Source organism: Scomber scombrus, chromosome 2 (assembly GCF_963691925.1).
Source record: "Scomber scombrus chromosome 2, fScoSco1.1, whole genome shotgun sequence".
NCBI lineage: Eukaryota > Metazoa > Chordata > Actinopteri > Scombriformes > Scombridae > Scomber > Scomber scombrus.
This window is the reverse complement of record NC_084971.1, coordinates 35,780,656-35,807,811: the sequence shown is the minus strand read 5'-3', so window position 1 is coordinate 35,807,811 and position 27,156 is coordinate 35,780,656. Positions and strand designations below refer to the sequence as shown.

The window sequence follows — 27,156 nt, the reverse complement described above, 5'->3', positions numbered from 1 at the left end:
TTAGCTAACAGCTGGACACACTAGCCTGCAGATATTGTGTCTTGATAAGCTGGTGAGTCACTAATGTTTATTATTTATTATTCTGGTTTTCCAAGTTGGTTAAACGCAGCTGCAAAACACTGTTATGTTAGGAGAACCTTTGTAGCCCCAGTTTACTTTAAATGCTAGATGTTAAAAAAACACGCCAACATTTGGTCACATAAATGGTCATGAAATGGTCTTTGAGTTCATGCATTTTTCTGTATTTGTGAACAGTTGAAAGTTCTGTTTTTATGATCAAACTTCAGCTTTAAGACATGACTCAGACTCTGAAGTTTCTGCACAATAATGTCTTTAAAGAAATATAACTTTGACTATAAAAAAATAATAATACAGTATTGACAGGAACAAACACAAAGACTTTTATTTCTCAAGGTCCAAAAAACACTAAAGTGAAAATGTACAGGGGGTCGTGGGGGCAGTCTTAGGCAGTGACCTCATCTAGGATCCTATTGGCCAAAGAGTAAAAGCTCTTCCTGAGCCTCTCAGTGCTGGCCTGGTGTATCTGATGCCTTCATCCCAGCAGCAGCAGGGAGAAAAGGACCCTGCAGCACAATGAGTCTCTAACCCACCATCACCCCCCCCCCCCCCCCCCTTTCCATTTCCATGTAAAGTACTTACAACAGAACAGCCAACAAACTGTACCAAACAGACAATGTACAAAACATTATTTGAGGCACAAAAATGCCCAGATCCAAACGGCTAAAAATAAACTATTCTTTCAAGAACACTTTTGGCATTGACGAAAAATATATCAGAAAACAATATTTCCATCAAGAAGTCATGAGCTTACAAAGCTGTCGGACATTCAACTCTAAACAATACTCATAAATTAAAAAACAGGAATATCTTAAGGCTCTTGACGATTAAGTTAATAAATCAAATATACACAATGATTAATTAAAAAATTCTGTACACATCTGAACAGAAACATTCGACGTGGACGATTCTTCATATTGGCAGCAACTGCTGACTCACTTAATTTTCTCCAACTGGAAAAAAAGAAAACAAAATAAATATTTTTTTTCCAAATTGGTCATGTGCCGAGGTTCAGCACATTTAGATATGAAACTCATTGTTGAATGTGAGATGCTGATCGTAAGGCTTCAGGGATGCTTTGCTTACAGGTGCAACGTAGCAACTCTGCTGTCCAGATTCTGTTGTTTACGACGGCGTCCACAATATCGGAGATCCAGCCAACCGCAGTGGACCGTTCAGGCCAGTGTCAGTCAAAACATAAATTAAACAGCAAAAATCCATCTTGAAATTCCAGTTCTGTACAAAAAAACATACAAAAGATACAGATGACCAAAAACTCCCCCAGCAGGTCACAAAAGTCCAGCCATCGTGGCCCCGTCGGCTATACGATGTACTCCATCCTGTTTACGCTCTGCGAATGCAGCTGCCGGTTGTCCTGTTTGCTAGTCCAGTGTGGGGGTCTCCCTGTGGTGTGGTGGGGGGGTCGGTCCTCCCGATCTACCAGCGAGTACGCTGGTGGTGCTCGGGGGAACCGGGCCTTCTGCAGCCTTTTGTCCACCTCCTCGTCCTCCGACAGGCTTCCTGTGTCTGACTTCCTGATCTTGGCGTTGACGGAGTTCTTGTCCTCATACAGGTGGTGGTGGATGAGCAGGTGTTGCTGTGGGTTCTTCTCAATGGGGTTCTTGATGTGGTTGAGCTGCTCGCGGGCGGCGATGACGCTGTTGTGGAGGGCGTTGTTGTCCTCGGCCGGAGGGGGCGCGATGGCTGAGGCCTGCGTGCTGACCCCTGTGTGTGCGCTCTGCTTCCGGCGCCGCCTCACGCACCACAGCAACATCGAAGCGACCGCCAAAGCCCAGATCACGATCACCACGGAAACCAGCAGCGGCACCAGGTGGTCTGCTGAACAGAGAGGAGTGCAGGTCAGCGAGTAGCTCAAAACACGATGAAACAACCCTGACTGAAAGACTCATGAACTATAAGCTCAGCTTCTAAAAAAGTTAGTAAGTGGACCTTTGAGCTGTCCGTCATGATGTTGATGTTTTCGTCATATTTAGACAGACTCACCGTTGGGGTCGAGGTTTTGTCGTCTCTGGATTCGAACCTCTGCGATGGCGCTGATGATGGAGCTGTTGGCGCTCCGCTTGCTGACCAGGTCCATGATCCGGTCTGTGATGTCCTTAACGAAGGCCATGCCTCTCCGCTGGTCCTCTGTCGACTGGAACATTCAGCACAAAAACATCGTTATGGTCCGTCTATCTGTGACATTTAAGTCTAAGTAAGTTCTCCTTTCAGTACCCTCTAATCACAGATTCACAATGATTTTCCATTTGCTCTGAACACTTTGGGGTCTGGTTGGTCTTTCCCAACAATCTGGCACACAGGATGTGTTTCAGTTCTCTGGCGGCAGCAGCAGCAGCAGCGGTTAGAAACCATTAACTTTTCAAAACTTGAAGCTTTCGAGTTGTGGCAGCATTGTACCCTGTTGGTGTTCTTATCTTTTTACTTTTTAAACAACATTATTATTTTGTCTAAAATGTTTTGACAGAAAGGACTGGAGGGAAAATATTGACTTCTAACTGATCCTATTGGCTCCGTTATCAAGATGTCCAACACGTTCCTGTAGAGCAGTGCTTCCCAACCCCTTGTTTAAATAATCTTTAGAAAGCTTAAGGGTCAAAACCATTATGTATTTCACTACAAAATGACAGTAATGCTTGTTTTAGACTCTGAATACTTTTCAGACGTGACTTACGATGGATACGTGGATCTCGTTGTTGGCACTGAGCGACGGCTCGCAGGTCATGGACACGTAGGAGTCAGAGGAACGGTTCTTCACAGCATAGAGGCTCCTGAGCTCACGACAGACCTGCTCCACCGTCACACCCTGAAACACCACCAGAGGAACAACATCAACAACAGCGAGAGTAAAGGTTACTGCTGCACCTGGTGGCATGTTTGCATTTGGTTTTAACCCTCCTGTCGTCCTCCCGGGTCAAATTGACCCCGTCTGTTTTGACTGTTCCTTCTTCCTTCCTTCCTTCAGTCTGTCCTTCCTTCCTCCCTCCCTCCCTCCTTCTCTTATTCCTCCCTTCCTTCTTTCCTTCCCTTCTTCCTTCCTTTCTTCCTTCTTCCCTCTGTCCTTCTTTCCTTCCTTCCTCCCTTCCTCTTTTCCTTTCTCCCTCCCTCCTTCCTTTTTTCCTCCCTCCCTCCATCCTACCTACCTTCATTCCTTCCTTCTTTCCTCCGTCCTTCCTTCCTTCCTTTCCTCCCTTCCTCCTTCTCTCTTTCTTTCTTTCCTTCCTTCCTTCCTTCCTTCCTTCCTCCCTTCTTTCCTCCTTTCCTTTCTAACTCTTTTCCTTTCTCCCTTCCTTCCTCCTTTCCTTCCTTCCTCCTTCCCTTCCTTCCTTGGCCCGGGAGGACGACACAAAAGTTAAGCATGAAAAGGTGTCAAGAAGTTCCAAAATATTCAGTTTTGAAGATGTGTTGAATGTCTTTTGTATTTTTAAGGTGGAATAAACACTCAAAATGATTACTGAGCTCTTTAAAGATGGAGGATCCTCGCTGCTCTGTGAAACCAACCTTTGTCATGACATCCTTGTTGAAGGTGAAGGTGATGTTGGCGCAGCTGCTCTCTGGGTGACACCTGGCTGGGGGCGGAGCCTGTTGGGCGGGGCTCCAGCACTCGCCCTGGCTGGGACACGGCTTGACGAAGCATCTCTCGTCCCGGACGGCGATGCAGGTGTGACCGGCCGGACACTCGGAGCCGCGAGTCTTACCGTGGAGGGAACAAGGTCTGGGTCCGCACCACAGCTGAGAGACCAGAGAGAGGGACGGAGGTTAGATGGTTGTAAAACTCTCTGCAAAACTATAACTACAGCAGAGTGTACGCCGTCATGATTTTACATAAACACAAACATTTTTGATGAAGGCCCATTAAATGTGGTTATTTAACCTTCCTTCCTCCCTTCCTCCCTCCTTCCTTCCTTTCTACTTTATTACCTTCCTCTTTTCCATTCTCCCTCCCTCCTTCCTTTTTTCCTCCTTCCATTCTCCCTCCCTCCTTCTTTCTTTCTTTCCTTCCTTCCTTGTCCTTCTTTCCTACCTTCCTCTTTTCCATTCTCCATCCCTCCTTCCTTTCTCTTCCTTCCATCCTCCCTTCCTTCCTCCTTCTTTCTTTCCTTCTTTCCTTCCGCCCTCACTCACTCCTTCTTTCCTTCCTTCCTACTTTCTACTTCCTTTTTTCTTCTTTCTTTCTTTCCTACCTTCCTCTTTTCCATTCTCCTTCCCTCCTTCTTCCTTCCCTTCCTCTTTTCCTTCCTTCTTCGCTTCCTTCATTCCTTCCTTCTTTCCTTCCTTCCGTCCTTCTTTCTTTCCTCCCTCCTTCTTTCCATCGTTCCTCCCTTTGTTCCTTCCTACTTGCCTCTATTCCTTTTTTCTTCTGTCCTTCTTTCCTACCTCGTAAAAAAAAACTACCTTAAAAATAACTAAAAAACCGAAATGTTTACCTAGTTTAATATTAATATCATAACTATTCATTACGACCCACTGAGCAACAAAGCAGGACATTTGGGGGAAGATGAGTCAATGAGTTCTGTAGCACTTTATAAATCTGCCATTTACTACTCATTAACAGACACATGAACCCAGACTGAGTGTTTTGTACCTTTGTGCAGGAGACTCTCCCGTTGTGACACCGGCAGCTGTTACAGTCTTCATCCCATCTGCTTCCATCCAGAACCACCGAGCCTCCGACCAAACAGGACCGGCCTGACACTGCAGAACAAAGCAGCAACATCAGCACCAGTCCTTTTTTTAATGAGTGGTTGGTTGATTTTGGGTTTAATTAAGTGACTATCAGTCCAAATTCTAGAGGTATATGCATGAAATAAATGTGAAAAATGTGACTAAGACTCCCTTTTCTTGTAAAACTGATAATGGTGACCCATCCTAGAAGAAAGAAACCTGATAACGGAGCTATTGAGTAACATTTTAGGGCTGCAACTAATTTTTCATTATCAATTAAATCCAGAAAATACTGAACAGATCCATCAATAGGTCGTTTGGTCTATAAAATGATGAAAAATGTGGATCAGTGCGTCCTCAAATGTCTCAAAGATCTTCAGTTTACTGTCAGAGAGGACTAAAGAAACCAGAAAATAGTCACATATCTGGTTTTTATTATAAAAACTGACACAAAATGAAGAATCAATTATTAAAATTAGATAAATTCAGACTGAACTCAGCAGCAAGACATCATGGATGTCCGAGTTATGCCCAGTTCAATATAATTAATATATTAAAAAAAGATCAATAAGAGAAAACTGGATCAATGTATAATTAATATTTTATTGTTTAGTAATTGTTTTATAAATCGATGAATGCAGAAAAAGACCTTAAACATCTTTAAAAATAGTTTCTTCAGTTTACTGTCAGACAGGACTAAAGAAACCAGAAAATAGTCACATTTCTGGTTTTTATTATAAAAAATGACTCAAAATGAAGAATCAATTATTAAAATAGGTCAAACTAATTGATTCATAGTTGCAGCTCTATAAAAATGTCTTTAAAATATTTAGATTTTTCTTCTTTTTGTTGCTGAAGCCAAAGAAATCCAACGTTTCTTCTGACTCATTGGTACAATAACAGTCAGACGTATGCTTGTGACTCTGGCTGAAGAGGTGAAGAGTTATCACAGTTTATATATTTTACCTTCTTGGCAGCGAGGTCCGGTTCTTCCTGGCGGACAGACGCAGCGGTAACCGTTGATTTGGTCCACGCAGGTCGAAGCGAAGCCGCAGGGAGACGACTGACACTCGTTGATGTCTGCCAGAGAAGAGAGTGACAGTTCTCATTATTATAAACTGAACAGTTCTCTGTAACATTATCTAATAATCTGTGTTTGGTAACACGGTAAAGGTCAAGGCTGAGAACCGGTTCGGCTCGTTATTATGGTTTCTACACTGACACTCAGCACAGATAATTAGATATGATGTTCACACAGCTGCACAGAGACAAAAAGTCAAAAGTTCAGGTAGAACGTGCAGCTAAAAATTATCGGAAAAATTATAACAGAAGTTTATTTAGTGGTTCAACTGATCAGCTGGCAGATGAGTTCTCAGTATGTGACGTAAGTGTGTTTTTAGACCTGTTGCAGCTTGTAGAGTCAAATCTTTAAAAAACATTTTCACTGTTGAAGTCCAACAAAAGCTAAAGATTATTTTCATTCATTTGGTCATAAAAGTCACAGTTTTCTGAAGCCTTTAAACAACTCATTTTGTTATAAGAAAGGCAAAAAAAAAACTTTAAATACAGATCTGTTATTAGTGCTAATTAAATGTAAAGGGGTTAAAATGTGAAAATAAACGTATGAATAACTTGCACACATTCGTTTATTGTGGACCCAGCATCAAATTTCTGCTTTTAATCCATTTTGAGAGAATATATTAGAGGATTATGCCAAAAATGTCTAAGTGGTGTAACCATAAAAACTTTGTACCAAATAATTCAACTTGCTTAAAAACAGTAAATTGTCAATAAAACACCATATCAACTAGTTTGGCATGATCTTACATTATAACTTTATATTAAATAAAGGTAATGGAATACAATTGTTCTAAATATTACATTTACTCTGGTAACCATGGAGATCAGGAAACATTTACATGTTTTAAATGAAGTCATTATTAGTATAAGTCCACTTAAATACACTGTAGGTGATAAAATATGTAATATGTATCATTCTTTTGTGGTTACACCATTTGACATTTTCAGGAGCATTCGGTCTTACTTTTGGTAAAAAATGGTGCAAATGTCATTGATGCTGCTTTTAAAACTATTTTTTAAGATATTTTTGAGTTGCTCATCTTGATAACCGTTATATTTGTCACTGAGCAGCTTATGAAACTGACTTGAAACCTCTGGAATAATATCTGCGGTGTATTTAAATATGATCTCAGCTGCTGTGATTTTTAGAGATTTAACAGAAGATCCATAAAATCCTCTTTTATGATCTGAATGGTTCAACAGACGCTGATCTGGAGCCTGAAGCAGAAACACAGACTGAAAAATAAGATGCAAAAGAGAAAAAAAAGGGTAGAAAATAAGAGTTAAAGAGAAAAAAAACAGGTTAAGGGGTCAAAGGTCAACACTCACTGATCCTGCAGTCTGGACCGGCGAACCCCGGAGAGCATTCACACCGGTACCAGTTGTCTCCATCGACGCAGGTCCCGCTGTTATAGCTGCAAGAAAAACACAACAGGAATTATTCTTCTGTTTGAGTCAGAAAGAAAAAAAAACTATAAAATCCTTAAAATCAACAAAATTTCCCACAAGAGAAAAAACCCGTCACTATAAATCATCAGGCATCGAACCCCCCAAATCTTAATTACAGACAAAGAAACATCTTTTTTTTTCTTCCAGACTTTTTGTTTTTCAGAGATATGAATAATTTCTGAGTTTGTGGGTTTGGAGAGAAACGACAAGAGCCAAGCAGATAAAAAGTGAAACTGGCAGCTGCTGTGTTGTTTTGTTCCCGTTTGGTTCCAGATTTGATTCGGGGGGAAAGAACAAGCGATGAAGACGAGGCCAGAGAGGAAGAATAATAGCGTAGAATAAGACCGTTTATCACTGAAAACATCACAACTACACATGTAATAACAAGCTCACACCTCCAGCCTCCAAAAACCCTTCTGAGATATATTCTACTATGCTAACAGAGCTCAGAGTGTTTATGAGGATATAAATGTGTTTGACTCACCAGGGTTGAGGGCTGCAGTTGTTGGCGTCTGAAAATAAAAAATAAAAAGGAAACAAAACATCAGAACAGTTCAGATCTCTTTGGTCCAACTCAAACCAATTATTGTAATAAAGATTGTTATAAAGTGAGACAGATGTTCCTGCTCCTCAGAGGATTCAAGCTTTTTAATCTAACCACAGGTCACATGTTCAAATTATACAATAATTCGCTCTAATGTCACAGAAAACCTTTAAAATTCAATGAGTCCCTCTCCGAAACTGTATAAAGTTCATTAATCTTGAAAATGTATGAATAGCAGAAGAGACGATATTATAGGTTTAATGAATGAACAACAACTACTACTACTAAAGGGACTCTGCAGCTAAAATTACCTCATAATATGCAAACATTACCAAATGCTAAATGTTAACTAGATGAAATATTAAGTGTAATCTGTCAATCAACAAAATGAAATATCTCACATTGTACTGTCATTTATTATTCTCCTTTTGTATTTGTCTTATTCTCCTTTTGTATCTTATTTCTATTTTCTCTTTAACTCTTAATTTCTATTTAAATGTTTCTTTTAAAGACATAAAAATGATTAAGTGTGGAGAGTTGTTGGGTTTTTTGGACTCAAAGATGTTTGAGTTTATCACAGTGACTTTACTTTTAAATAATAATTACACATTTGTGATGCCTTTAATGCCTTTTATGTTTTAGTAATGTAAAAAAAGCAATATTTGCCTTGTTGAAAAGTACTTTAAATGTTCATCTTCACAATGCTACGTTAAAGATATGTGAGATTTCATTGTAAATATTTAAACTTTAGCATATAATGACAAAAGACAGCACAGTAAAAATAAAAGTGGATGTACAGTAATGTTAAATGTGTTGCAGTGACTCACTGTGGCTGCAGGTGGCGCCCTCCCAGCCCTCCTTACAGACGCAGCTGAACGAGTCTCCGCTAACCACGCAGGTTCCTCCGTTCTCGCAGGGACTCGGCAGACAGCTGCTGTTCTTCGCTGTGGACACAAACACGACCGTTAGCCACGCAGCAGCTAACTCCACAAACACAACCGTTAGCCACGCAGCTAACTCCAGAAACACGACCGTTAGCCACGCAGCAGCTAACTCCACAAACACGACTGTTAGCCACGCAGCTAACTCCAGAAACACGACCGTTAGCCACGCAGCAGCTAACTCCAGAAACACGACCGTTAACCATGCAGCTAACTCCACAAACACGACCGTTAGCCACGCAGCTAACTCCACAAACACGACCGTTACCCACGCAGCAGCTAACTCCATAAACACGACTGTTAGCCACGCAACTAACTCCACAAACACGACCGTTAGCCACGCAGCTAACTCAACAAATGTGTTCGTATATCTTGATGTATTCATAGTGACGTGTATATGTTCGTGTATAATGTTATGTGTTCATATATCGTGTTTGTATATCCTGACGTGTTCGTATATCGTGACTTGTTCGTATATCGTGACTTGTTTGTATATCGTGACTTGTTCGTATATCGTGACTTGTTCGTATATCGTGACGTGTTCGTAATGACGTGTTCGTATATCGTGACGTGTTCGTATATCGTGACGTGTTCGTATATCGTGACTTGTTCGTATATCGTGACTTGTTCGTATATCGTGACTTGTTTGTATATCGTGACTTGTTCGTATATCGTGACTTGTTCGTATATCGTGACGTGTTCATATATCTTGACGTGTTCGTAATGACGTGTTCGTATATCGTGACATGTTCGTATATCGTGACGTGTTCGTATATCGTGATGTGTACGTGATGACGTGTTCGTATATCGTGACGTTTCTGTCTCCACTGACCGATGTTGCAGGTGGATCCCTCCCAGCCTGCAGAGCACAGACACTTGAAGGCGTCTCCTTCGTCGTAGCAGGTTCCTCCGTTGTTACACGTCTCCTCGTCACACTGACTCTCTCCTGGAAGTAAAAATAAAACTTCAGTGAGATGAAACTACAGCCGAGAGTCTCAGGATTCATCTGAAACAAAAACACTGAGGAGACCACATTACAAAAGACTGTAACCTTTACTTTATCAACTGCTGCTGATCTATTCCTAACAGTCTGCTCACGTCAGCAGGTATGAACGAGAAATTCTGCTCAAAATCAGATTAATTTGAACCAAACTGACCTGATCACAGGATTAATTAAAGGCAGCAAAGTAAATATTATGATGAGTTTGTGTTGAGTTCAATTTTTGAGAACTTTGACTTTGAGAACAATAGTTACAACAATCAGGACTTTATTGTTCAATCTGTGACAAAATCTAATCAGTTTTATTTTATAATAAGTTAATGTTTGCTTAAATTATACAACAAACTGAGCCATATAACAACAACTTTAAATGTTTCAAACACTCAAAATAAAATGAAATGAGACATCTGGTTGGACTGTAGAGCAGCACGGACGCCTCCAACATGCCAACATAATAAACTCAGCTAAAACTTGAGATGTAAACACCGACAAACTTTTAAACTCTGAATATGAGCGAAGGTTCAACAAAAACAAAGAATAAAAAGAATCGGGACACTCAAAGTAAAGAAATAAATCAGTGGATTAATGAGATGTGAGCTCTTTCCTTTCTATTTCATGTCTATGATTGTTGGTTTGTAGATGCTCCAGACTGAAGGACAGCTCTTATCCAACACTGAACTGAACAGAATCAAACTCTGTCCCACCACCGGGTCATGAACTGTACTGAGAGTCATTTTAATACAACTTAACTCAATGTGCAATAAAGGGATAACTTATGAAACACTGCTTTGATGCTGCTTTTAATGCTTTTCATATAAATATAGATTTGGGATGATTGTGTTTGTGCATTTATTACTGTCTATTTTTTTCTATTTCTTATATTCAGGCACAGTTATTTTCAAAAGTTATTTTGTGACAATAAATGACAATAAAAACCTTGAACCATGAGGAAAAGTACAACATTAGCAGCTCAAACTGGCTCTTTATCAGGAACACAAGAATCTTTTATTAAACTACTTTTCCTGATGTAATAAAGTAGAAACGTTAAAGGGACAGAATGACGAAAAGAAAGAAAACCTTCACTTAGAGATGACTCCAATCACTCCAATCAATAACTTCTTCTGACATTATCTATTTAGAACTAAAAACCTGAAAATCAATCAGAGATATACTGTGTGTGTGTGGGCGGGGCTTACTTGAGTGACAGGTCTTTCCCTTCCAGTCGTCGTAACATTCGCAGTAAAAGTCATTGACCAGATCTCGACAGACGCCTCGATTCTGACACGGAGCCGAGCTGCAGTCGTCGATATCTAAAATAAAATAAATAAAATCAGTAAAACCGTTCAGACTGCTACAGCTGAGGAAGAAGAGTAAAGGAGGAAGAGGAGGAGGAGGAGGAGGAGGAGCTCACTGTTCTGGCAGCTGGGTCCGTTCCAGCCTTCAGCACAGATACACTGATAAAGACTGACTTTATCAATGCAGGTTCCTCCGTTCAGACAGGGGGCGCTCTCACAGTCATTTATATCTGAAAGACACAAAGATAAACACACATAAATCCAATGAGAACACACAAGAACCACAGATTATAATACTTAGATTTTATTACATTTAAGCAAAGTAGAGCCGCAACTAACAATTACTGTCATCACCCAATTCTCTATATTATTTTCTTCATTAATCGATCAGTTGTTTGGTCTAAAAATGCCAGAAAATGGTGTTTAATATCCCAAAAGTCCAAAATAATATCCTCAAATGTCCCAAATAAACCCAACGATATTCAGTTTATTGTCACTAAGGACTAAAAACACCAGAAAATGTTTATATTTGAAAAGCTGGAATCTAGAAATTGGACATTTTCTTTAATTTCTAACTCAATTATAAATTTATTATCAGATCAGTTGCTGATTAATCTAATAAGTGGGCAACTGATTGATGAATCAGTGCAACTCTAAAGCAAAGTTCAGTAGAGTGCTATAAGGGAAAAAGAGAGAGAATACAAAAATATTGAGAAATACTGAGAAAAGATTCAAATGGAAATGTTTGGTTAAGGAGAAAAAAGTCGAAAGTAGAGCTACAACTAAGAATTATTTTCAGTATTGATTAATCTGTTTGTTATTGTTTTGATTAATAAAAAATGTTTCCCAAAGTCCGCGATGACGTTTATTGTCACAGAGAACTAAATAAACAGCTAATTTAAAGCAGCTGGAATCAGAGAATTTGGACATTTATTTAATATATTAGGAATTACTCAATTAATCAGTGCAGCTCTAAAGCAAAGTTCAGTAAAGTTCTCCAAGGAAAAGAGAAAATACAAAAATATGCCAAAATACTGAGAAAAAATTCAAATGGAAAAATTTGGTTAAAAACAAGATTTGAAATTAAAGTCCTGGTCAAACTCTTTATGAACTCACTCTCGTGGCAGTAGGCGCCGGTGAATCCTTCCTGACACTCGCAGCTGAACTGTCCGCCGGCGTGGCTCCGGCACCGACCGTGGGGGCCGCACACGTTGGACGAAATCAAACGCAACCCGCCAGGTGTGCTGTTGGACGCCACCGCCACCGTGCAGCTGTCAATCACTGCAGGAGAGAAGAAGAAGAACAGAGGGAGACTTCGTATGAGGTCGTTGGTACTTCAGACATAGAGCTGGGTATCGTTTAAAAAGTAACGATCCTTCCTGTCGTCCTCCCGGGTCAAATTGACCCCGTCTGTTTTGACTGTTCCTTCCTTCCTTCCTTCCGTCTGTCCTTCTTCCCTCCCTCCTTCTCTCTTTCTTTCCTTCCTCTCTCTTTCCTCCCTTCCTTCGTCCCTCCCTCCTTCTTTCCTTCCTTCCTTTCCTTCCTCTCTTCCTTCTTTCCTCCCTCCCTGCTTCTCCCTTTCTTTCCTCCCCCTAGCTTCCTTCCTTCCTTCCTCCCTTCCTCTTTTCTTTTCTCCCTCCCTCCTTCTGTCTTTCTTTCCTCCCTCCCTCCTTTCTTCCTTCCTTCTTTCCTCCCTCCTTTCCTTCCTTCCTCCTTCCTCCCTCCTTTCTTCCTTCCTTCTTTCCTTCCTCCCTTCCTTCCTCCCTCCTTTCCTTCCTCCCTTCCTCCCTTCCATCCTTCTTCCTCCCTTCCTTCCTTGACTCGAGGATAATTGGGATTCATTGAAAGAGGAACATTGTTATTAGCACCAAATTACACCAAACCTTCCAAGAACTTAGTTATGCAGATTTTCTATTTAAAGTATTTTGTGACTAAACTATCCGAGCATGAGATGTAAAGATCAGTGAGATGTGAACCTTTGCAGGGCGTAGTGCGGCAGTGGTCCTTCAGGCTGGAGCAGTTCTTGCCCTCGTAGTCTTCGGGACATTTACAGACGTAGTCGGACGCCAGGTTGAAACACTGACCGCCGTTCTGACACGGACCGTTCAGGCAGTAATCGATGTCCGACTGTGGAGAGGGACAGAAGAGGAGAGAGAGAGAATACATGTCAGCATCTTACTGTTTCTATACACGTCTCCATGGTAACCAGTTACAGCTTAGTTACCGACCGTTGAGAGCGTAACAAGATCCACGCTCAGTATATGATGACATAGAATATGATATCTCTTATTTAAAGTCAAACATCTGCTCAGTATGTTGATAAAAACAATATATCTCTAAGGAAGGAAGGACAGAAGCAAGGAAGGAAGGGAGGAAGGAAAGGAAGGAAGGATGGAGGAAAGAAGGAAGGAAGGAAGGAAGGAAGGAGGGAGTAAGGAAAAGAGGAAGGAAGGAAAGAAGGACAGGAGAAAGAAGGAAGGGGGGAACGTAGGGAGGAAAGAATGAGAGAAGGAGGGAGGAAGGACAGACGGAAGGAAGGAAGGAAGGAAGGAAGGAAGGAAGGAAGGAAGGAAGGAAGGAACTGTCAAAACAGACGGGGTCAATTTGACCCGGGAGGACGACACGAAGGTTAAACATGCGAAATGTTTCAATTCAAGTCAAGTGAAAAGTTTCTGCAGCAACTATTCAACTATTTCAAGATCTGGAAGTTCAATATTTTTTCCCCTTTTTTCCAGTTTTATGGATTCAGCTCAAATCTGCAAAAAACAAAAGTTACCAAAAGCAGATGGAAACTGGTGCAAGCTGCCAGATGTTAATATAACGTCCTGTTCAAAGGTTTACATTCCTTCGCTGGTAGGTCGTAAATTAACCTTCTTCATGAAATAGTGTTTAGTTTCTCACTGCTGTAAAAATATCAAATTAGCACAAATCATAACCGTTGACTGTATATAAAAATAGATGACGTTTCTCTTCTTGTGAAGCCAAAATATCTGCTTTCCAGGAGCGGCCATCTTGCTTGTTTGACATCATTTGGAGCCAGAGTCAGCCGTAAATCATGATGTCATCCCCCCGTTATAACTAATTAAAAACAAACTTGGACAAACAGTGATAGAAATCATGTTGTAGTTGGATTTTTTTAGTTTGTTTCAGGTCTCATCTGCTAACATGGAGGGGGCGGGGCTTATGAGCTATACTGCAGCCAGCCAGCAGGGGGCGACCCAGATGTTTGGGCTTCACTTTTGAGGCATTTTGATGAGTTGCACTACTTTACTGGGCCTTTTTCTGCATATGAAAAGATGAGAAAGAAAGAAAGAAAGAAAGATAAAGGAAGAAAGAAAGAAAGAAAGAAAGAAAGAAAGAAAGGAGGAAGAGGAGAAGAAAGAAAGAAAGAAAGAAAGAAAGAAAGAAAGAAAGAAAGAAAGAAAGGAGGAAGAGGAGAAAGAAAGAAAGAAAGAAAGAAAGAAAGAAAGAAAGGAGGAAGAGAAGAAAGAAAGAAAGAAAGAAAGAAGGAAAGAAAGGAGGAAGAGTAGAAAGAAAGAAAGGAGGAAGAGGAACAAAGAAAGAAAGAAAGAAAGAAAGATAGATCGAAAGAAAGGAGGAAGAAGAGAAAGAAAGAAAGAAAGAAAGAAAGGAGGAAGAGAAGAAAGAAAGAAAGAAAGAAAGAAAGAAAGAAGGAAAGAAAGGAGGAAGAGTAGAAAGAAAGAAAGGAGGAAGAGGATAAAGAAATAACACAAAGTTGGAGGAGGAGAGAAAGAAAGACAAACAAGGAAGAAGATAAGAAGGAAAAAATAGGAAAGAACGAAGGAAAGAAACAAAGAAAGGAAGATAAGAGGAAGAGGAGAAAGAAAGAACAAGTAGGTCTTTAAACTTAAAGCTGGAAGAAGTTCATTGTGTCATTTAGCATCTCCAGTTACTGTTAGCCAGCTTTGTTGCCTAGCGACGGCTCACCTGACAGCGTTGCCCAGAGTAACCAGGTGGGCACAGGCAGTGGAATCCGTTCACTTCGTCATGGCAACGGCCGCCGTTGAGGCACGGACCGCTGGCGCACTCGTCCACGTCTTCCTCACAGTGCTCGCCGCCGAAACCCGGAGAGCACACACATTTATAACTGTTCACCAGATCCTGAGAAGAAGGGAGGAGAAGAAGAAGAGAAGAGAAGAAGAGCAGAGAAGAGAAGAAGAGAAGAAGAAGAGAGGACTTTAGTATTTATTATAAAAGGAGAATAATGTCACTGCTGTATGTTTCAAATTGACCCTGTCTCTTTTGACTGTTCCTTCTTTCCTTCCTTCCTCCCTCTTTCTTTAATTTTTCCTTCGTTCTCCCCCTCCTTCCCTCTTTCTTTGCTCCCTCCTCCTTCCTTCCTTTATTCCTTCCTTCCTTCTTTCCTTTCCTCCCTCCTTTCCTTCCTTTTTCCTCCCTTCCATCCTTCCTTCCTTCCTTTCCTTCCTTCTTTCCTTTCTTCCCTTCTTTCCTCCATCATTCCTTCTTTCCTTTCCTTTCCTCCCTTCCTTCCTCCCTCCTTTCCTTCCTTTCCTTCCTTCTTCCTTCCTTCCTTCCTTTCCTTCCTTCTTTCCTGCATCCTTCCTTCTTTCCTTTCCTCCCTTCTTTCCTCCATCATTCCTTCTTTCCTTTCCTCCCTGCCTTCCTCCCTCCTTTCCTTCCTTCCTTCCTCCCTCCTTCCTACTAGAGGAGAACAGTAGGGTTAAAGATGAAATCCTCTACAGACAGACTTAGATGAATCTGCAGCTCAGTAACTTTCCCTCTGATTGATCTGTTCTGTGCCGACACTGAACCATAACTCCTGTAGATGAAGCTGAGTTGTGTCCAGTCTGAGTGGAACTGAAATATAATCTGTCTTCTGTCAGTAAACAAAAAACTCTTTGTGAGAAGAAGAAGAAAAAAAAACTATAACAATCAACGTTTAGAAAAGAACGAGGACAGACTGTTTGTTTTCTGTACGGAGTAATCTGATCTGCTGTTGCCATGGAGACCACACACACACACACACACACACACACACACACACACACACACACACACACACACACAGACACACACACACACACACACACACAGTAATACACACACACACACACACACACACACAGCTCATGGGGGTAAATATGAGTGTGTAACAGGAAGTAGAGGCCTCACCTTACACGCGGCTCCGTTCTGACATTGACCTCGACAGTCGTTAATATCTGCAGAAATAAAACGTTTAAAACATTTCAGACACTTAAAGAACATAAAGAGAACCAGTCTCACACAGAGGAGGGCTGTGGGTTTGGGTTTAGGGTTCAGACCCGTTACTCACTGCTGTCACAGTTCTGACCCGTCCAACCCGGCAGACACTCGCAGAAATATCCTCCAATCAGGTTTCTGCAGGAGTTGGCGTTGACGCAGGGGTTCTCTGCACACTCGTTAGCGTCTGAAACCAAACAATAAAAAACATTAAACTACAAAAATCAAACAATAAATCACAATAAACCACATTAAAATACATTAAACTACAATAAACTACAATAAACTAAACAAAAAACTACAAAAAACAAACAATAAAACTACAATAAACCAAATAATGTAGTTCATTATAAAACATTTTCTTTCATGTTTGACAAATAAAATCAGATGTTAGAGTCTGAAAATGGGAACATTTGGGGGATATTTACTTTTAAAAAAAAGATAAAATAATAAGGATATATAATAAATAATAAATAAAGATTATTATCAATACAGTTGCCAGCTTTACTGTCACCCTTCAATCTTTTCTATATTTTTCTATTTTCTCATCCTGACGCTGTGATAACCCAGAGGTCAGAGGTCAGAGGTCAGATAAACCCTGCTGGGTGTCTTCAGTGTTAAACTCTGAGCAGATGAGACTGTGCTGCTGGCAGAGCGTCGTGCGGTCGGCGGTCGGCGGTGGATCAGCTGCGGAGAAACGTTCGGAGGCGCTAAGCTTAAACAAACACCACATCAGTCCTCCTGAGACGCTCTGAGATTAGAGGGGAACCTCAGCACCGGACTGGTTTTATATAAAGAGGAAACAACTGGACTAGTGGTAGAACTTGAAGACGTCGTCATAGCAACGCTGCACGATTGTTTTCTACGCGACACAAACACATAAACAATGGAGGACATGGAGGCGATGGTGTACTTGCTGCTGTATGAGGCTTTCTGTCTCACACAAAGCAAGTTCCTTCCTCCTTTCTTTCTTTCTTTCCTTCCTTCCTTCCTTCCTTCCTTCCTTCCCTCCTTCCTCCTTTACTTCCTCGATCGGGACAGGGGTGCTATTATTTGGAATTTTCAAATTCCAATTTTCCCCCAAGTTATTCCCAAAATACCGGGAAAATTCTCCATTGAAAATGAATGGGAATTTTTTTTTAAACCACAAAATTTCACCTTTTTTCGGAGTCACATAGCTCTCTCATACCTGCACGTAGAAATGTGATTCAAACTTTAAAACGGAGGAAAACTTGTGATCTCTCCAAAACACCAAACTGTTTTTACATAACATGTAAACTTTTCCAACTATGAGCAGTCAAACGAGGAGTGGAAATCACTTTTTCTTCAAAGTTAGAGTGGAAGCGTCAGTTAGCTTGAGTGTGAGAAGCAGTAAAAAATAACCTTAATTTTTATTTTTAACTCGAGCTCACGGCCAAACCGTGAAAAGGAGACAAATAATTTTTTGTCAAAATGTAGACATAGGTGTTGGGATTCATAAAATGTGACATTGACAGGCGGGGTCTGCACAAAATTTAAACGGGGGGGCCGAGACCGGCGGTAATACCTGTCTCGCTCCCCATTGACTGTAATGTAATCGTCTTTTTTTTTCATATGAATTTCACTCTGTCTTCGCACTGAGCTTACGCGCTCATTTTAAGGAGTATCTGAATAAAATAAACACTGACAGAATCTGCCGGCTTCTGTGTCTCTCACGGTGTTTTCGGTTTTTGGACAGGAGTTACGGTTTTCTCACAGTTTGCAATTGTTCGGGACCTTGTCAGAAGCCAAATTCTGGGCAGCAGATTCTCACATCGCCGTAGCAACCGTAGAACCTTAGCTGCCCTTAGCAACCTGTTGCTGGGCAGAAACTGAGCTACTTCTTTGTGATTAGCTAATTCCTGTCTGTCTGTTTTGCCAGTTAACCGAGCTAGCTCTCAGCAATAGCATCCATGTTTAGGGTAGGGGTGGTGACTTAGATTGACAGGTGACACTCGGTAGGGGGCGGGGCTTCACGGGGCTTCGTGTACTCGTTCCGGCAGCAGCCCCGTGGCACTCAAAATTTCCCTTGAATTTGCTAGTTCAGATTTAGTCTTCTTATTCTTTAATGTATTACTTGTATGCTTATAACTAAATCTTTTTATATCCCCCCCACTGACCGATGAGGCAGGTCTTGCCGGTCCACTGGGGGGGGCAGCTGCACCTGAAGCCGTTGATCAGGTCTTGGCAGGTTCCTCCGTGGCTGCAGGGATTCACCAGACACTCGTCCACATCTGCAACCAGACACAAGCGTCAGAGACAGAAAGAGTGTTGGGTGGGGGGTGTTAGGGTTAGGGTTAGGGTTGGGGGGGGTTATTTAAGGAGGGGGGGGGGGGGGGCCTTACTGATGGAGCAGGACGGTCCGGTCCAGCCGGGGCCACACTGACACTCGAACCCCTGAGCGGTCTCCTCACAGCGGCCGTCGTTCAGACAGGGAGACGACAGGCAGGCGTGATCAGCTGATGGAGGAAGAGGAAGAGGAACGATGAAGAGTCAGCCACAACGCTGCAGGTTTATACAGGAAATAATGAGACTAACATTTCCTGTTGTCTGACTAACTGTAACTCTTTATTATCAATGAATCTGATGTAATTGATTCAGTCGTTTAGTTTATTAAATAGTTGATCAGAGTTTCTCAATTTAAAAGTGATGTTTTTAACTGTTACAGAAAACTAAATAATGACTAAGGGCGCACTCACACTAGGGCCATTTGATCCGTACGGTGCTGAAGCACGGATGTCCCCCCTCCCCTGATCCCCACTGGCCCGCACTCACATTACCCAAAACTCAAGTGTACTCAGACACGGTTGCATACGTCATCACGTTGATATACGACATATACATATACATACCTATAACATGAGTCTAACTTCTCTGACGGTATAACATGAGTCTAACTTCTCTGACGGTATAACATGAGTCTAACTTCTCTGACAGTCACTAACATGAGTCTAACTTCTCTGACAGTATAACATGAGTCTAACTTCTCTGACAGTATAACATGAGTCTAACTTCTCTGACAGTATAACATGAGCCTCACCTCTCTGACAGTATAACATGAGTCTAACTTCTCTGACAGTATAACATGAGTCTCACTTCTCTGACAGTATAACATGAGTCTCACTTCTCTGACAGTATAACATGAGCCTCACCTCTCTGACAGTATAACATGAGTCTAACTTCTCTGACAGTATAACATGAGTCTAACTTCTCTGACAGTATAACACGAGTCTAACTTTTCTGACAGTATAACATGAGCCTCACCTCTCTGACAGTATAACAGTCACTAACATGAGTCTAACTTCTCTGACAGTATAACATGAGCCTCACCTCTCTGACAGTATAACATGAGCCTCACCTCTCTGACAGTATAACAGTCACTAACATGAGCCTCACCTCTCTGACAGTATAACATGAGTCTAACTTCTCTGACAGTATAACATGAGTCTCACTTCTCTGACAGTATAACACGAGTCTAACTTCTCTGACAGTATAACACGAGTCTAACTTCTCTGACAGTATAACACGAGTCTAACTTCTCTGACAGTATAACATGAGTCTAACTTCTCTGACAGTATAACATGAGTCTAACTTCTCTGACAGTATAACATGAGCCTAACTTCTCTGACAGTATAACATGAGTCTAACTTCTCTGACAGTCACTAACATGAGTCTAACTTCTCTGACAGTATAACATGAGCCTCACCTCTCTGACAGTATAACAGTCACTAACATGAGTCTAACTTCTCTGACAGTATAACATGAGTCTAACTTCTCTGACAGTATAACATGAGCCTCACCTCTCTGACAGTTGACTCCAGAGAAACCTTCAGGACAGGAGCAGTGATATTTATCAGGTCCTGTGTTGCTGCAGGTTCCTGAGTTCAGGCAAGGCTGCCGAGTCCTGCACGTGTTCAAATCTATAGACAACATGACATCATCAATACTGTTATTAATCATCTATAGACAACAACATGACATCATCAATACTGTTATTAATCATCTATACACAACAACATGACATCATCAATACTGTTATTAATCATCTATAGACAACAACATGACATCATCAATACTGTTATTAATCATCTATAGACAACAACATGACATCATCAATACTGTTATTAATCATCTATAGACAACAACATGACATCATCAATACTGTTATTAATCATCTATAGACAACAACATGACATCATCAATACTCTTATTAATCAATTATAAATATAAATCAGTTATAAACACATTTCTCTTCAGAGCTTCAACCAATCTGACGACATTTCTGTAAAAAAATAAATTCTTCCTACTGAAATAATAATAAGTTATAATAAATAATAATAATTATAATAAGTTATAAAAAATACTACTACTACTAATAATAAGTTATAATAAATAATAATAATAATAATAATAATAAGTTATAATAAATAATACTAATAAGAAGAAGAAGAAGATATTATAAATAATAATAAGTTATAATAAATAATAATAATATGTTATAATAAATAATAATAATAAGTTATAATAAATAATAATAATAATAATAATACGTTATAATAAATAATAATAATAAGTTATAATAAATAATAATAATAATAATACGTTATAATAAATAATAATAATAATAATAATACGTTATAATAAATAATAATAAGTTATAATAAATAATAATATAATAAGTTATAATAAATAATAAATAATAATATTAATAATAATAGTGTGTGTGTGTGTGTGTGTGTGTGTGTGTGTGTGTGTGTGTGTGTGTGTACCTTTGTCACACAGCTGTCCTCCATAGTTAGTGTCACACAGACATTGCCACGGCTCCACACAGCTGCCGTGAACACAGCCGGGGTGAGAGATACACTGATCACAGTATTCACCCTGCCATCCGTACAGACACCTGAGAGACACACACACACACACACACACACACACACACACACACACACACACACACACACACACACACACACACACACACAGAGACACACACACACAGACACACAGACACACACACACACACACACACACACACAAGGTTTCAGTTACAGTATTTATTTATCTTTAATGCAAAAAACTCAACTAAAGTCTGTGTTTCCATCCCATAATAAACTAACTGTAAACTACGTGTTTTCTTACCTGCACTCTCCAGGATCTTTACAGGATCCATGTTCAGTGCTGCAGCCCTGCCTGCAGATAGCTACACACACACACACACACACACACACACACACACACACACACACACACACACAGACACACACACACACACACACACACACACACACAGTTCATATTAATATAAATGAAAGCATCGTCAGTATGAACAGGTTAGAAACTGTGAACTGCTCCTTTAACCCTCCTGTTGTCCTCAAGGAAGGAAGGGAGGAAGGAAGGGAGAAAAGGAGGGAGAAGGAAGGAAAGGAGGAAGGAAGGGAGGAAGAAAGGTAGGAAAGAAGGAAGGAGGGAGGGAGAGAGGAATGGAGGAAGGAAAGAAGGAAGGGAGGAGGAAAGAAAGAGACAAGGATGGAAGGGAGGAAGAAGGAAGGAAGGAAGGAAGGAAATAATGACAGAGGGAGAAAGAAGGAAGGAAGGAAGGAGGGAGGGAAGAAGGAAGGAAGAAGGAAGGAAAGGAGGAAGGAAGGACGGAAGGAAGGAAGGAAAGAAAGAAGGAAGGAAGGAAAGGAGGGAGGGAAGGTAGGAAGGAAGGAAGGAAGGAAGGAAGGAAGGAAGGAAGGTAGGTAGGAAAGGAAAGAGGAAAGGAAGGAAGGAAAGGAGGAAAGGAAAGAAGGAAGGGAGGAAGGAAAGGAGGGAAGGTAGGAGGGAGGAAGTAAATGAAGGAAAGAAGGAAGGGAGGAGGAAAGAAAGAGACAAGGATGGAAGGGAGGAAGAAGGAAGGATGGAAGGAAGGAAGGAAAGAAGGGAGGAAGAAGGAAAGACACGAAGGTTAATAAGCTCAGAGTCTCACCGGTGTTGCAGTCCGGACCCGACCAGCCGTCCAGACACGTCTTGTTCCCGTTGTGGTCGCACTCGTAGTGTCCGAAGAAGTCGTCTCTGGGTCTGCAGAACTTGTTGCAGCCGAAGCCGTAGTAGTGCTCGTCACAGCTGAGCCGGACCTGGAAGTGGAACTGAGCCGCCGGTCCGGTGTGCTTCAGGTTCTGCCACTGACGGCTCGGGTTGATCATCCCAGAGTGGACCGCCTTCTCTATCAGAGCGCCGCCCACACCTGAGGACGGGAGAGACTGGGTCAGGAGAGGTTGGATATAAACCAGGAGGGTCAAACTCACTGTCATTCAAGGGCCACGTACAGGGAAGGAAGGAAGGAAGGAAGGAAGGAAGGAAGGAAGTCATTCAAGGGCCACATACAGGGAAGGGAGGAAGGAAGGAAGGAAGGAAGGAAGGAAGGAAGGAAGGAAGGAAGGAAGTCATTCAAGGGCCACATACAGGGAAGGAAGGAAGGAAGGAAGGAAGGAAGGAAGGAAGGAAGGAAGGAAGGAAGGAAGTCATTCAAGGGCCACATACAGGGAAGGAAGGAAGGAAGGAAGGAAGGAAGGAAGGAAGGAAGGAAGGAAGGAAGGAAGGAAGGAAGACATTCAAGGGCCACATACAGGGAAAGAAGGAAAGAAGGAAGGAAGGAAGGAAGGAAGGAAGGAAGGAAGTCATTCAAGGGCCACATACAGCCTAATTTGATCCCATGTGGGCCGGATCAGTAAAAAAGATGGAAGGAAGGAAGGAAGGAAGGAAGGAAGGAAGGAAGGAAGGACGGAAGGAAGGAAAGATGGAAGAAAGGGAAGAAGGACAGATGGAAGGAAGGAAGGAAGGGAAGAAGGTCAGATGGAAGGAAAGATGGAAGAAAGGGAAGAAGGACAGATGGAAGGAAGGAAGGAAGGGAAGAAGGTCAGATGGAAGGAAGGAAGGAAGGAAGGGAAGAAGGTCAGATGGAAGGAAAGATGGAAGAAAGGGAAGAAGGACAGATGGAAGGAAGGAAGGAAGGACGGAAGGAAGGAAAGATGGAAGAAAGGGAAGAAGGACAGATGGAAGGAAGGAAGGAAGGGAAGAAGGACAGATGGAAGGAAGGAAGGAAGGGAAGAAGGTCAGATGGAAGGAAAGATGGAAGAAAGGGAAGAAGGACAGATGGAAGGAAGGGAGAAATGTAGAGAAGAGAGGAAGGGAAGAAGGAAGGAAGGAAAGTATATACCAGCAGTATGTAAGGGCTAAAAATGAAATAAAGAGTAATAATAATCTTCTGTAATCTTCCAGCGTGGTTGGTCTGAACTCTCGGAGCAGTTCTGTGGTATTTCACCAGCCGGGTGGAAAGTGTGCTGGACTGAAATCATCATGAATCCAGAAAGCAGGCAGCAGGTAACGAAACGCCGTCGGTCTGAGAGCAAACTGTGATGCTTCACATCGACACGGGAAGGTTCAGAATAACACGCAGGCAGCAGAAAACGCAGCTGGATCGGCTCCGAACCGAAAGATTTGAGTAAATATTCAAAGCTGGCACTTCATCGATGAAGACGAGCTGCGGAGTCGACACCTGCACGACAAACTCAGCCTGACCTTCCTGTCCACTCCAAGAGACCCAAACCCAACTTTAACATGTTTATATATCAGTTTATGTCTCATGAGTTTGACTTTTATACATTATTTATACTTATTAATTAATAATAATTAAATGTTCTGTATGGAATATGTAGAAATATGCTTCATTTATTTTATATTAACATCGTCTTCATTGTTTTTATTGTTGTAATTAAACTGAAGAAAAAGCTCATTAGGACTAAAAGTGGCTGAAGATGCTCGATGGATCACGACCGACTGTGATTGGCCGAGACACCTGTCAATCAAAGTGTACGCATTGATTAATTGTGAAATTAAAAAATGAGGTTCAGTGTTTCTCAAAGACCTCAAATGTCTCGTTTAGACTCAAGAAACCAGAAAATATTCACATGTATGAAGCTAGAATCAGAAAATTTGGGGGGGAAAAAGTCGAAAAACGATTAATTTATTATCGTATTAGTTGATTATTAATCGTTGTTCTAATATAAAACTGAACATGGGAAAGTTTGAGCCTTAAAAAAGTTTCTTCATGATTTAATAATAAGCTGTAAATTAGAGATTTGTTAATATTTTAACATTCGCTTTAATAATCTCACCACTCTTGACTCCACCTGGTGGCCGTCAGAGGAACTGCAGCGCCGGATCTTGTTATTTTATTCTATTGTATTTTTATGTATTTTTCTCTGCTCAATAAATAAAGTTTATTATTATTATTAGTATCTTATTTATAATTGTTTAAGGAAGCTTTAACTGTGTTCACTGAGTACAATTTAATGTATTTGGTTCTTAAAGTTAATATAAAATAATAAAATATATTATAATAAGATTTAAAATAATAAATTATAGAATAATAAACTATAAATAATAAACTATAAATAATAAACTATATAATAATAAGATTTAAAATAATAAACTATATAATAATAAGGTATATAATAATAAACTATATTATAATAAGATTTAAAATAATAAACTATAAATAATAAACTATAAATAATAAACTATAAATAATAAACTATATAATAATAAGGTATATAATAATAAACTATAAATAATAAACTATATAATAATAAGGTATATAATAATAAACTATAAATAATAAACTATAAATAATAAACTATAAATAATAAACTATAAATAATAAGGTATATAATAATAAACTATAAATAATAAACTATAAATAATAAACTATAAATAATAAACTATAAATAATAAACTATAAATAATAAGGTATATAATAATAAACTATATAATAATAAACTATAAATAAACTATAAATAATAAACTATATTATAATAAGATTTAAAATAATAAACTATATAATAATAAACTATAAATAAACTATAAATAATAAACTATATTATAATAAGATTTAAAATAATAAACTATATAATAATAAACTATAAATAATAAACTATAAATAATAAACTATATAATAATAAACTATAAATAATAAACTATATAATAATAAACTATAAATAATAAACTATAAATAGGATGATGGTGTTTTGTGAGCAGCAGCAGATTAAAGCCTCTCGGACACATTTTGGCTCATTGACGTTAAACTCTGAGTAAATATTTGTTTTTCCTCTTTTGGCTCGGCAGCAGTTTCATCTTCGACCTTTAAGCTCTAAAATCTTCCTCTTCATCTTCCTCTTCCTCTTCAGCAGCAGCTTCACACCGGCTCTATAATGGTTCCTAACGAGACGCCAAATACAGCAGGGAGCCAACACTGTGCTGCTGCTGAGACTCAGACACTCACACAGGATATATTATTATATTCATTCTATAAATAAACAGGAAGTCCAGGAAAGGGTTTAAAATTCAGACTGAGACGCAGAGTTTAAGTGTCTTTAAGTGTCTTTAAATGTCTTTAAGTGTCTTTAAGAGTCTTTAAATGTCTTTAAGTGTCTTTAAATGTCTTTAAGTGTATTTAAGTGTATTTAAGTGTCTTTAAATGTCTTTAAATGTCTTTAAGTGTCTTTAAATGTCTTTAAGTGTCTTTAAATGTCTTTAAATGTCCTTAAGTGTTTTTATTGTTAATCATTTAGTTTGTAAAGGGTCAAAAAAAGTTGAAAAGTTCAGTTTGAGGTCTTTAAATGTTCTTAATTGGAATTGATAAACAGATAATTAAACTTTTAAAGCTCAACATTAAATTATTAACTCATTACTCTCACATGTTTCTATGGTAACAGACCATAATAACCTCTGACTGTAACAGACCATAATAACCTCTGACTGTAACAGACCATAATAACCTCTGACTGTAACAGACCATAATAACCTCTGATATATTTCAGTGTTTACGCTCTGCAGGTTTTCACATAGACGTGACATCACTCTGCAGCGGCGAGCTCGCTGGTCAAAGGTCATGTTTGTTTTGAGCGGAGAGAAGATGAAGGAAGACCAGGCGGGGAGTTCTGGTCCTCTGAAATGAGGCCAACGTGGAAGTAACTTAAAACTGCATTCTATCAAAAGGCCACCAGGGGGCGACTGTTTTGGTGTCAAAAGGACTTCCGTCTCTATACAAGTCAATGGAGAATTCACCAACTTCTCACTTGATTTCTAACCTCAGTAAACGTTTTCAAAATGTGTTTATGGTCTCAATCGCTAGTTTAAAGCCTTCTTCAATGCAGTATGATGTTCATTTGGGACATTTTGGCCTCCCTGATTTTATATGTGACGATAAAGCAGGGTATGCATTAGGGCGTGGCTACGTGGTGATTGACAGGTTGATTGGTTCACAGGTTCAGGAGGGCGCCTCATGCTCCTCCTGATGCCCATATAAGTAGAATCCCTGTTTTTTTTTTTCCCAGCATGCACCTGAAATGTTCAAGATGGCGCTGCTCAGATCCGATACTATTGGCCTCCGAGCAGCAGTCCACAAACCAATGGGTGACGTCACAGATGTTACGTCCATTTTATATACAGTCTATGAGGAAGATGAAGGAAGATGAAGGAAGATGAAAAGATGATGATGATGATGATGATGATGATGATACTCACTGCCGGATGAAGAGTCGTTGTTGAAGTCCAGAGCTTCCACGATCAACGTGTACGATCTCTGCAGAGAGACGGAGAGCGAAGGGTTAAAAATATTAAACTGATCCTCTGAATTAGTTTCAGTTAAATACTGATGACATCACTGATGACATCACTTTAGTCTCCAGGAAGCTGTGATGTCACTAATTGATTAATTAGGCGGGAAAAAGAGAAATCAATTACATTTAGAGAACTAATCACTATTTAATTACCTTAATAAATTAG

General features: G+C 40.1%; 1 protein-coding gene across 3 annotated transcripts in view; it reads right to left on the bottom strand.

Moving 5' to 3' along the window:
- Positions 1–423: 423 nt before the first annotated feature.
- Positions 424–27,156, bottom strand: part of LOC133999141 (protein jagged-1a-like) — a 35,025-nt gene continuing 8,292 nt past the window's right edge. Inside the window, exons 3-27 of one of the 3 annotated variants that reach the window (XR_009927372.1) lie at positions 26,896–26,953; positions 22,298–22,555; positions 21,469–21,529; positions 21,099–21,229; positions 20,130–20,249; positions 18,675–18,788; positions 18,450–18,563; positions 16,385–16,498; positions 16,225–16,271; positions 15,019–15,192; positions 13,047–13,197; positions 12,187–12,351; positions 11,187–11,300; positions 10,972–11,085; positions 9,608–9,721; positions 8,662–8,778; positions 7,775–7,802; positions 7,171–7,256; positions 5,728–5,841; positions 4,682–4,791; positions 3,598–3,828; positions 2,771–2,902; positions 2,083–2,233; positions 1,165–1,917; positions 424–1,031 (exon numbers count right to left, since the gene is read on the bottom strand). Coding sequence is in view for 2 of the 3 variants with exons in the window: in XM_062438317.1 (XP_062294301.1) it covers positions 1,400–1,917; positions 2,083–2,233; positions 2,771–2,902; positions 3,598–3,828; positions 4,682–4,791; positions 5,728–5,841; positions 7,171–7,256; positions 7,775–7,802; positions 8,662–8,778; positions 9,608–9,721; positions 10,972–11,085; positions 11,187–11,300; positions 12,187–12,351; positions 13,047–13,197; positions 15,019–15,192; positions 16,225–16,271; positions 16,385–16,498; positions 18,450–18,563; positions 18,675–18,788; positions 20,130–20,249; positions 21,099–21,229; positions 21,469–21,529; positions 22,298–22,555; positions 26,896–26,953 (3,336 nt within the window). In the remaining variant the exon portion in view is untranslated. Of the gene's footprint in view, positions 1,918–2,082; positions 2,234–2,770; positions 2,903–3,597; positions 3,829–4,681; positions 4,792–5,727; positions 5,842–7,170; positions 7,257–7,774; positions 7,803–8,661; positions 8,779–9,607; positions 9,722–10,971; positions 11,086–11,186; positions 11,301–12,186; positions 12,352–13,046; positions 13,198–15,018; positions 15,193–16,224; positions 16,272–16,384; positions 16,499–18,449; positions 18,564–18,674; positions 18,789–20,129; positions 20,250–21,098; positions 21,230–21,468; positions 21,530–22,297; positions 22,556–26,895; positions 26,954–27,156 lie in introns of all 3 variants that reach the window. The other 2 variants (XM_062438317.1, XM_062438328.1) reach the window with 2 other exon arrangements.